Source organism: Capra hircus, chromosome 2, assembly GCF_001704415.2.
Source record: "Capra hircus breed San Clemente chromosome 2, ASM170441v1, whole genome shotgun sequence".
Classification (NCBI taxonomy): domain Eukaryota; kingdom Metazoa; phylum Chordata; class Mammalia; order Artiodactyla; family Bovidae; genus Capra; species Capra hircus.
In genome coordinates, this window is record NC_030809.1 from 51,369,631 (window position 1) to 51,382,053 (window position 12,423).

The 12,423-nt window shown below is 37.9% G+C and overlaps 1 protein-coding gene across 1 annotated transcript in view; it reads left to right on the forward strand.

Annotated features, from left to right (window-relative positions):
- The window catches only part of DNAH7 (dynein axonemal heavy chain 7), a 260,268-nt gene that overhangs the window by 16,079 nt on the left and 231,766 nt on the right, over positions 1-12,423 (forward strand). The window contains exons 3-5 of the mRNA XM_005676291.3: positions 2,249-2,311; positions 7,468-7,576; positions 8,311-8,458. Coding sequence (XP_005676348.1) covers positions 2,249-2,311; positions 7,468-7,576; positions 8,311-8,458 — 320 coding nt within the window. The remainder of the gene's footprint in view (positions 1-2,248; positions 2,312-7,467; positions 7,577-8,310; positions 8,459-12,423) is intronic.

Below are 12,423 nucleotides of genomic sequence, written 5' to 3' on the forward strand. Positions count from 1 at the left end.
TGTACTCTGCATGTAAGTTAAATAAGCAGGGTGACAAGATACAGCCTTGACGTACTCCTTTTCCTATTTGGAACCAGTCTGTTGTTCCATGTCCAGTTCTAACTGTTGCTTTCTGACCTGCATATAGGTTTCTCAAGAGGCAGGTCAGGTGGTCTGGTATTCCCATCTCTTTCAGAATTTTCCACAATTTATTGTGATCCACACAGTCAAAGGCTTTGGCATAGTCAAGAAAGCAGAAGTAGATGTTTTTCTGGAACTCTCTTGCTTTTTCCATGATCCTCCTCCCAAGTCATCATTTGTGCTACTCTCTCTGTCTTTAGTAAGTTTGTTGCTACTACTCTAGGAGATGCAGTTGAGACTTAAGGCTAAGTTTCCATCTTTATTTTGGAAATTTCTTTGAATACTGTGTTCCACACCATCTTGTATCCTGCATGAAAGCATGTAATTTTTAATACTGACTGAACTGTGTACTTTCTGGAGGCAGAGACTACCTCATTGAAAAAGTCCTCATGGAAACTTCCCTGGTGGTCCAGTCGTTAAAAATCTGCCTTTTAATGCAGGGGATGTGGGCTCAATCCCTGTTCAGGAACGAAGACCCCACATTCCCCAGAGCAACTAAGCCACTGTGCCATGACTAGAGAATCCATACACCATGATGAAAGATCTCATACAATACAACAAATACCCAATGCAGAAAAATAATTAATTTTTAAAAACATCATCATGTATACGTTACTCACAAAAGTGGTGCACTACTTACCTCACAGAGCTGTAAAGAGAACTGAATGAGGTAATTTTTGTAAACTTCTTAGTACATAGCACATGGTGTGATCAATATAAAATATATTCTCATCAATATGAAGATTGACAAGATAATTTAAATTTTTTTTGTACTTTGTACTGTGTCTTCAAAATCTGTGTATTTTACTGTTAAACACATCTCACTTCATATGAGTCGTATTTCAAGTGGTCAATGGCTCCAGGTGGCTAATGGATGCTGTTTTGGATAGTGTCTGAAAACGCAGAAATAGCAGACATAAAGCCATTCCTTTTGGGACCATGGAGAGTGGCTCAGGGAAGAGACTTGGAAGATACATTCCTTCTCCAAAGCTTACGTTAAGATCACTTGGAGAGGAAATGGCTGTGGCCCACCTGGATGGCAAAGGCATTTGCTGAAATTTTGTAGGTTTAGACTGGGAGGTAAGCAAACCATGTGCTTGCATGTGGAAGAATTTGAAAGCAAATCTCCCTCTGCGATGTAAGGGAAACTTTCTGGAAAGCTGCCCTTAGGGATGCCCATGAAAACCTGCTACCCTGCTGGAGTGGGTCTGCCACTGGATCAGCCACACACCACAGGCTGGGAAGGTGCCCACGGGCAAGGATGCTAACTGGCAGCCATGCCATGGAAACAATGAGAAAAATCCTGGAACCAGAAACAGAGTCCCCTCCTCTCACAGGGTTGTTTTGATACCCTTTATTAGTTCTGGCTGGCAAAAGACAGATGTTTAGAGTCCTGTTCAAGAATCACAAAGGAGGGCAAAAAGGGTAGATTTGGAGCTGAGAGGCAATAAAATGACCATTAGCAAAAAGCATAGCTTATATATGTATTTTTACATTTATTTATTTTTAATTGAAGGATAATTGCTTTACAGTATTGTATTGGTTTCTGCCATACATCAATATGAAATAGCACAACTTATATTATCTGCTTTATAGATGGAAGTATGATTCTCAATAGTGCCTTCTTTTACCTAAGTGAAATTCCTACTATGGAATCATACTCTACTCAAAGTATCAGAACTTTTTCCTGAAAGTTGGTGCTAAAAAGTACATGTTACTTCCAGTAACTTGAGGATATGTTAACCTGAATACACTGTCAGCTTAGTTAAGTGGAGCATTCTGGTTATCAGAGGACAAAAATGGTATTTTAGTGATAGAGAAGGGAGATGGAGCAGAGTAAGCCCTGGACACTAACTAGATTCAGATAAATTCCAAGGAGATGATGTAATGGACAAGAGGCTTTGCACATTTTTAAAGCTTTCTGATAGGTATTGTTGGATACCACTTTCCTTTCTTGCCTTGCCATATTCCAAGACATTGAGAATAAAAAAAAAAAATAGTAGAGTATGCCTTTGAATGAATGTTTTGGATACTAAGTGCTTTACTCTAAAATTTGATTGTGAGAATAAGTTTTAGCTCTAACAGAGTAAACCTTTTTTTTTGTTGTTTTTTGTTTTTTTGCATGTAGGATAAATCAGCCAGCAAAGAAAAACCTAAGACACCAGGAAGAATTTTACCACAGTTGGCTACGGTAATTTACGTGTACACTCCCATTGGGTTTTAGCCCTTTTAAAAATGTTTATTAGTTTTCAGACTCATAAATAAGTAACTAAACTTATGATTTTGAATTTTGTGCTCAATTTGATTATTTTCTGATTGAGAAATTATGAGGTGCACATAAAAAACTTTTAATAAATGTAAACTATGATTTCCTACTATTCTCTACTGAATATTTTAATATCTGGATAGAAGTGTTTCCAAGGTGGTCTAGCAGAAAATGTTTCACTGTTGGAATTAGGGAGTGAAGCTGGGGGTTACGTCTTGTCACTAATGGCTCTGCCATCTAAAAGACTCACTTACATCTCTGAGTCTCAGTTTCTGAGTTTGAAAGTAAGAAGGGTTAATGATTTTTGAGATGCATCTTTCAACACTGAAATTTACCGTCTTTTTAAAATTTATCATTATGACTATAAATTGTCATTGTTCTGTGGAAGAGGCAGTTAACAAACATTTTCAGTTGACAAGTACTGGGAAAGATATACTTGACTGTAATAAATTTTTTCCATTTAGTAGTTGTATTGACTTTAATGACATTTAGTGTGCTCTTGTAACTCCTGGAAGTTGAGCTTAAGTGGAGGATCAGTGCAAATAATGATTTTTTTTTAATTATGATAAAACGTACATAACATACAATTGATCATTTAAACTGTTTTAAATCTATAGTTCATTAATATTAAGCGCATTCATATTGTTGTACAGCCATTACCACCATCCATCTTCAGAACTCTTTTTATATTGCCAAACTGAAACTCTATACCCATTAGACACTAACTCTCTGTTTTGCCCTCTCCTCAGTGCACAGCAACCAGCATTCTTTCCGTCTCTATGTTTTTTCTTATTCTAGGTACCTCATGTAAGTAGAATCATACAGTATTTATCTTTTGACGTCTGGCTTATTTCGCTTAGTATAATACTCTCAAATTTCATCCAAAGGATTATTTTTTGAAAGATATTTTAAAAGCTGAGAACAAACTATAAAATTGAATTTGTGTTGCTTTATACAGAAAGATTCCTGATAATTTAAGATGGGGGGCATTTTTCACTTATAAAACTTGACTTACTATTCTTAGATAAAGTAAATGAACATTTCAAAATATACATTTTAACTGAAAATTTTTTTTAATAATGCCAGATTATGCTGCAAAGTTTCATAGAATTGAGACGTATCTTTTCTGTGGTTCTGCAAAATCTATCTTAAATTTTCTAGCTTAAAATACAGGACTCGAAATGGAATAGACACATCTTTAAAATTTGATAAATTTAAAAACAGAATTACCTTCAGTTTGTTGCATCTTGTTAGTATACAGATTTAGAGATATAAACTCAATTAAAATTTTCTGACTTACTAGTCAGTTGCTGAGTTGAATACTAATCCTTTCTTGTCATTGGCATATACTAGTCTGAAATGCTTTTGTTGGCTAATTTATACCTGGTTTTATGTTCTTATTTGGCCACATCTTGCATTTTTCAGCATTCTTTGAGTTTCATGTGTTTTAGGGGAGATCATATCTTTTTTTTCAATTTCTACCTAATCAAGATTTTTAAAAATTTCTCAATTTTTAATTTTTTAATATAAACTTATTGAGAGATCATATTTTTAAGAGATTTTGAAAAGTCCACTGACAAGCGACTAAGAAACTTTTATTTGAAAATTAAAATTTGTTCTTGGATAAAATTTTCCAGCAGTAGTTAAAACATAGAGTGATTTTCATTACTGGCCTTTGTTTCTGGTGGTGATCCTTGTTGAAATCAAGGGTAACCCAGTGCTGGGGGCTCTGATCCTCTTTGAGCTGGGGACCTGATTCTGAACCTTTGTGAACATCTCACTCACCTGAAATCCTTTATGGAGCAACATCACCGCAGAAGATTGGCAAGGCAGATGAAAGGATGGAAAAGCATTGACTTACTGTCTTAGCTTACTTTCCTGTGAAAGAGGAGCTTGAAAAAAGGATTTGTGTGCAACGACTTCACTTTCACTTTTCACTTTCATGCATTGGAGAAGGAAATGGCAACCCACTCCAGTGTTCTTGCTTGGAGAATCCCAGGGATGGGGGAGCTTGGTGGGCTGCCGTCTATGGGGTCGCACAGAGTCAGACACGACTGAAGTGACTTAGCAGCAGCAGCAGTTTATTTAAAAGTAGCAATAAAGGATTGGGAAGAGTAAAACTAAAAGCCAGTGCAAACATGGGCTATCAGGTTCTGGATATGAAAGGAAGACACAGATTCAATTGTCAGTGCTTAAAAATAAGTACATTTTACTTTAAAGGCTGCCCATTTGGGTTTCTTGAAGAGCCATAGGTTCTAGCAATAGTGGGTCTGTATTCTGGCATTGTAGTAGCTGGCTTGAGCTAATTAACTGTTGCATTTTTGAAGACGGAGGTTTTCTCCTAGGCCACAGTCCCCAAGGCCCTGTAACGTTTCTTAGCACTGAAGCTGCGTGCCAGTTAGCTATCATCACTAGCTTTACTCCCTCTTTTATGATACTTGCCAGAATTGTGTAGGTATAAGAATTTATGACCCCTGCCTTAAATGACAGAATGAACGTGTGAGTTGCCAAGGTAATCTAGCTGCTAAAGTCATGAGAATAGGAAGATCCTCTGGAGCTGGGGTGTAGAGGAACCCATTAGCATTGGGTCGGGCAAGATGGAAGGCTGAAAAATCACTTGCCAATGTCTGGGGCTGAGTAAACTCTGCGGAATGAACACCCAAGTTAGGTAACAGGCACCCATATCAAACCAACAGCAGAGCACTTGCTAATGTATTCCAAATGTCACACACCATGCCATTCACAGGCTTTAATATGATTTGCTGTTGGGTGTTTATGCCTTCAGTTCAGTTCAGTCACTCAGTCATGTCTGACTCTTTGCGACCCCATGGACTGCAACATGCCAGGCCTCCCTGTCTATCACCAGCTCCTGGGGTTTACTCAAGCTCATGTCCATTGAGTCGGTGATGCCAGTCAACCATCTCGTCCTCTGTCATCCCCTTCTCCTCCCACCTTCAATCTTTCCCAGCATCAGGGTCTTTTCAGAAGAGTCAGTTATTCACATCAGGTGGCCAAAGTATTGGAATTTTCAGCTTCAGCATCAGTCCTTTCAATGAATATTCAGGACTGATTTCCTATAGGTTGGACTGGTTGGATCTCCTTGCAGTCTAAGGGACTCTCAAGAGTCTTCTCCAACACCACAGTTCAAAAGCATCAATTCTTCGGTGCTCAGCTTTCTTTATAGTCCAACTCTCATATCCATACATGACCACTGGAAAAACCATAGCTTTGACTAGACAGATCTTTGTTGTCAAAGTAATGTCTCACCTTTCTAATATGCTGTCTAGGTTGGTCATAACTTTTCTTCCCAGGAGGAAGCATCTTTTAATTTCATGACTACAGTCACCATCTGCAGTGATTTTGGAGCCCCCCAAAATAAAGTCTGACACTCTATTTGCCATGAAGTGATGGCAACAGATGCCATGATCTTAGTTTTCTGAATGTTGAGTTTTAAGCCAACTTTTCACTCTCCTCTTTCACTTTCATCGAGGCTCTTTAGTTCTTTACTTTCTGCATAAGGGTGGTGTCATCTACATATCCGAGGTTATTGATAATTCTCCAGGAAATCCTGACTCCAGCTTGTTCTTCATCCAGCCCAGTGTTTCTCATGGTGTACTCTGCATATAAGTTAAATAAGCAGGGTGACAGTATACAGCCTTGACATACTTCTTTCCCAATTTGGAATCAGTCTGTTGTTCCATGTCTAGTTCTAACTGTTGCTTCCTGACCTGCATACAGATTTCTCAGGAGGCAGGTCAGGTGGTCTGGTCCATCTCTTTAGGAATTTTCCATAGTTTTCTGTGATCCACACAGTCAAAGGCTTTGGCATAGTCAATAAAACAGAAGTGGATGTTTTTCTGGAACTCTCTTGCTTTTTCGATGATCCAGCGGATGTTGGCAATTTGATCTCTGGTTCCTCTGCCTTTTCTAAAACCAGCTTGAACATCTGGAAGTTCATGGTTCATGTACTGTTGAAGCCTGGGTTAGATAACTTTGAATATTACTTTACTAGTATGTGAGATGAGTGCAATTGTGTGGTAGTTTGAATATTCTTTGATATTGCCTTTCTTTGGGATTGGAATGAAAACTGATCTTTTCCAGTCCTGTGGCCACTGCTGAGTTTTCCAAATTTGCTGGCATATTGACTACAGCACTTTCACAGCATCATCTTTTAGGATTTGAAATAGCTCAACTGGAATTCCATCACCTCTACCAGCTTTATTTGTAGTAATGTTTCCTAAGGTCCACTAGACTTTGCATTCCAGGATATCTGGCTCTAGGTGAGTGATCATACCATCATGATTATCTGGGTCATGAAGATTTTTTGGGTATACTTCTTTTGTGTAGTCTTGCCACCTCTTCTTAATATCTTCTGCTTCTGTTAGGCCAATACCATTTCCCTCCTTTATTGTGCCCATCTTTGCATGAAATGTTCCCTTTGTATCTCTTAATTTTCATGAAGAGACCTCTAGTCTTTCCCATTCTATTAGTTTCCTCTATTTCTTTGCATTGATGACTGAAGAAGGCTTTCTTATCTCTCCTTGCTATTCCTTAGAACTCTGCATTTACATGCTTATATCTTTTCTTTTCTCCTTTGCCTTCACTTCTCTTCTTTTCACAGCTATTTGTAAGCCTTCCTCAGACAAACATTTGACTTTTTTGCATTTCTTTTTCTTGGGGGTGGTCTTGATCCCTGCCTCCTGTACAATGTCATGAACCTCTGTCCGTAGTTCTTCAGGTACTCCCAAATATCTAATCCCTTGAATCTATTTGTCACTTCCACTGTATAATCATAAGGGATTTGACTTAGGCCATGCCTGAATGGTCTAGTGGTTTTACCTACTTTCTTCAATTTAAGTCTGAATTTGGCAATAAGGAGTTCATGATCTGAGCTATAGTCAGTTCCCAGTCATGTTTTTGTTGACTGTATAGAGTTTCTTCAACTTTGGCTGCAAAAAATATAAGATGTCCTAATTTGTTTGAGAAAATGTTGTGTTTATATATTCTTATGAATTTATGAAAAAAAAAAGCCTTTTTTCTGATCTTGTTTTGTTGATGCTATCTGAAATTTCATATTTCAGGTGAGTACAAAGCCCCAGTGGCAGCAGGCGGCTCCATCGTTCCATTTGAATGTAAAGCAGGATGAAGATATTCCAGAGCAATTTAGTGTTAAAAATGAACAGTCGTATGGTAAGAACTCTAATATTCTGTCTTAGATTTAAGGAAATTTCCTGGAGGGAAAAAAAAAATTACAACATGTAGTTAAAGCAATGAAACTGCAAAGTTATAATTATGTTTATATCAAGTGGACAAATTTACCCCAAAAATGTTTCCTCAGAAAATACTCGATTTCATGTCTTAGTTTCAGACTGTTGCAAATGCTATAAAAGCTGATATTTTAGGAATTGCAATGCTTATAATAAAACTTTGATTAACTGTTTTCAGAATTTGCCTCTGTGTCAAAGACTAATATTTTTTCTAAGGGGGATTGTAATAGGTTGTGAACATTACTTCTAAATTATTCACATTAATATTTTTATTTTGACTTATTAGATTGATTACAGTAAATGTTAACATCTTTTCCTCATAGTTCTTTAAATTTGCTAAAATAATTTTATATTCTGTGTTTATAATAATTTTAATGTTAAGAAGGTTCTATGCAAAATAGTTGAAAATTTAAGTTTATTTGCATTTATCAAAATATAAAATTAATTGAGTATTCTTGAAATAAAGGTTTCTATTATGATGACATCAAATGAGATTAGTTTAACTTCAAGAAAGGAAATGTGGTTACTTAAGAACTTAAAGAATGTAGTTTTTTCATTAAATGATGCTTCAGTGTTTTATTTTAACCAGTTAAATATTTTAACTTACCTTAAAGATAACTAATCTACACCTTTTTTTTTTTCCTTTCTTAATTCAAGCTGAATACAAGGAACGCTTTGGGAAAAAGGGCAGGTTACTTGACCAGATTGATGATAGTCGTGCTGGACCATCTACTTCCAGAGGAAAGAGCAAATCTCCACATAAAGAACGAGAAAACTTCAGAAGCACTCTTGTGAATATCATCATGTAAGTTCTGTGAGCTAACCAGTGTGTGTTACCCTGATTAGAGTCCTTGGAAACTCTTTAATCTAAAATTATAAGAATTCTGTGCATCTCTAAGGATTCCTGAAAGGCTTGTTGGAATGAGGTTAGGTTACAAATAATGAAAGATTGAGCTTAACTCTATTAAGGCGTCCCATTTTTAAATATCATGAGCTGAAAAGGTATGCTGATGAGAATGCTCAGTAAAATTCTGTATAGGGATAGAAGAGAGTTTTACTCAAGCCAAATTTAGGACTATAGTCTGGGTGATGCAGGTTCAGTATGGATCTGAATTCGTAGTCCTCTAGACTACAAAATGGGGGAGGCTTGAAAAGGCAAAAATCAAGAATTATATTTGGAACTGGCAAAAAGGAAGGATGCTTGTTCAGTAAGGGTAGGTTGGGGTACAGAATAGTTGCATAGTTACAAGGAATTGTAGCTGACAGCTGCTAGCAGATATTATTTTGAGGTATCCTTGAGGTTGGTAACAGTTCAGAAAATACAGGTCCTCAGTTATGCAGAAATATGTCTGAAACCACATCCACCTGGCTCAGTTTTAAATGCCTGAAACAGTTACTCCATTTAGATTTTTAAATTCGGTCTTCTTTTTAATGAAATTCAGTCTTCTCTTTAATGGTTAAAACAGATGTACAACACATGTTTGATAGGTCATAAGACAGGCTGTTGGAGTTGGCATGAAGTTCAAGCCAAATCATGTATAAGCCAGAATGACTTCCCTGAACCTCAATATGTGAAAATTTCTTCCATCAGGTGTCAATATTAGTACTTGATATTGGTTGAGAGAATGGGCTTTCTGGTTTTAGATATGGTGGTTGGTGGAAGATTTAGGGCAGTTTTTTTCCCCATCTTGTTTATGCAGGTGGTGTGGTGAGTTCCCTGTAGTTGTAGATCTTTTTGTGCATAAAAGGAAGGAACTGGGGTAGTGATCAGCAGCATGGTCAGGGCAGGGCTTGCCCAGTCTAAAGTGCAGATCTGTTTATGGAGTGTGATGCAGATGCAAGTTACCAGTTCCTCTCTGCCTGTTTTGTTTTGTTTTGTTTTGTTTTGTTTCCCCATTGCTTGGTGCTAGTTGTTCAGTAGCCCGTTTCTTTCAGTATGACTCAAGGTGCACACATTGCCATTTGTGAACAGAGTTTAGTGACACATTGCATTAGGTCACTCACAGGAAAGCCCCGTTTTACTGTCCCCATGTGACATCTTACTGGCTGGATAGGCATCTTGAGGGGAGGGCAGTGGTCACTACGTGCCACAAACAGAAGGCAGTTTTGTGGGCCCCTGTGCAGTTAGAACCCAGGCAGGAGCCTCTGTAGAGTGGCTAGGAGTTGGCTCTTGCCAGGCACCACTGGGCTTTACCATCTTGGCTCACTTATACCACTTTTTTTCAGTTAAGCTCTCTCAGATCACACAAACTGTAAAGTCAACATTTCAAGCCATGGGTGGCTAGGCATCTGGTTACAAATTCTTAGCAGCGATTCTTTCACTTCCCAGTGTCCTGGTCAAAACAGATGGTCTTTTTGACACCACGTTCCTGTGCCTGTCATTTTTGGTTCTCCCCTGGTTGAGGATAGAGCCCATTTTGGGTTTCAGCTTTATACAGGGGTGTGAATTTTCCATTTAACTCTAGCCTACAAAATCATCTCCTGACCCACATGAACATTAAAGTCCAAGGCTCTCCCCTACAAGGGCAGCCGTAACCTCAGGGCTTGGCTGTTCTCTGCCTTATCATTCCATCTTTTTCCTCTTGAGTATTTCCTTTTTCCTTGAGAACTTGGCTATGCATTCAAAGGAATTTTGTGACATATTATTCAGTATTTATAGAATTGTACGGGGAGATTTATCAGATTATCTTTTCTGCCGAGTTTTAAGAAACAGAAGGCTCTTTTTAGCCATAAAACTCATGTCCATTGAGTCAGTAATGACATCCAACCATCTCATTCTCTGTTGCCCCCTTCTTCTGCCCTCAGTCTTTCCCAGCATCAAGGTCTTTTGCAATGAGTCAGTTCTTCGCATCAGGTGGCCAAAGTATCAGAGCTTCAGCATCAGTCCTTCCAATGAATATTCAGGATTGATTTCCTTTAGGATTGGCTGGTTTGATCTCCTTGCTGTCCAACGGACTCAAGAGTCTTTTCCAACACCACAGTTAAAAAGCATCTATTCTTCGGTGCTCAGCCTTCTTTATGGTCCAACTGTCAAATCTGTACATGACTACAGAAAAACCATAGCTTTTAGACAGTCCTTTGTCAGCAAAGTGATGTCTGTGCTTTTTAATACGCTTTCTAGGTTTATCATAGCTTTTCTTCCAAGAAGCAAGCATCTTTTAATTTCATGGCTTCGGTCACCCTCTGCAAACATTTTGGAGCCCAAGAAAATAAAGTCTGTCACTGTTTTCCATCTCTTTGCTATGAAGTGATGGGATCAGATGCCACGATCTTACTTTTTTGAATGTTGAGTTTTAAGCCAGCTTTTTCATTCTCCTCTTTCATCTTCATCAAAAGGTTCTTTAGTTCCTCTCTGCTTTCTGCCATTAGGGTGGTGTCATCTGCTTATCTGAGATTGTTGATATTTCTCCTGGCAATCTTGATTACAGCTTGTGTTTCATCCAGCCTGGTGTTTCATAAGATGTACTCAGCATAAAAGTTAAATAAGGAGGGTGACAATACACAGCCTTGATGTACTCCTTTCCCAATTTGGAACCGGTCTGTTGTTCCATGTCTGGTTCTAACTGTTGCTTCTTGACCTGCATATGGGTTTCTCAGGAGGCAAGTAAGGTGGACTAATTACAATTCAGTCTGAGTTTCTGGACTTCAGTAGCATGTTTAACCCCATTATTAGTTATTGGTATTCTTGTATATGTAGGCTTAATTCTAACAGCTTATTTTGTATTTTCTATTGACTATATGTTGCCTTATTTAATCTTTTTTATTATTTCTATTGAATTGAATTTTCCATTTTCTTCCTTTATTCCTGTTGTCTTAAAAGTTATAAAATGTATTTTTATTGTTTTAGTGGTTATCCTAGCATTTGAAACTATATATTATAATCTATAGGGGGCTTCCCAAGTGGCACATCGGTAAAGAATCCACCTGCTAATGCAAGAGATGCAGGCTTGATCCCTGGTTTCCGGAAGATCCCCTGGAAGAGGAAATGGCAACCCACTCTAGTATTCTTGTCTGGGAAATAATCCCATGGACAGAGGAGCCTGGCAGGCTACAGTCCATGGGGTCACAAGACTCTGACGCAACTGAGCAACTGAGCACACACATGCACACACACCCATTGTAATTTATATTTTCTTAAGTTTAAAATGTATTTGATTCATTTTCTCCCTGAGTAATATGAAAGGACTTTGGAGTGCTTTAGCTTAGCTCTGAACTTTCCTTGTATTTTTCATATGATTGCTTATTTTATTTCTACCAATATTTCTATAATATTTTAGTTTTACCAAGTCCTTAAGTTCCCCATACTCTTTTTTTTTTCTCTAAAGTTAACACTTAGATTTACTAACATGTCTTCTAATTTTTTAGAAAATAGTCTTTGCATCCTGCTTCTTACCTCTAGGTTCATTTTCTTTTTTGCTGAAATCCATCCCTTAGTAGCTCTTCCAGTGAGAATCTGTAGGGAGTAAATCCAAAACTTCCATTTTATAAAAGTCTCTACTAATTTTGCCTTTCTCTTGAAATGATGAGTAAGCTGGCTGCAGAGTTAAAGGATAATAGTAATTTTCCCCTACAAATCTGGAAAACATTAGATTGAAAAATATTAACATTTTCCCCATTGGGTGGCGATGATTTAGTTGCTAAGTAGTGTCCGACTCTTACACCCCATGAACAGTAGCCTGCCAGGCTCCTCTGTCCATGGGATTCTCCAGGCAAGAGTACTAGAGTGGGTTGCCATTTCCTTCTCCAGGGGATCTTCCCAACCCAGGCACT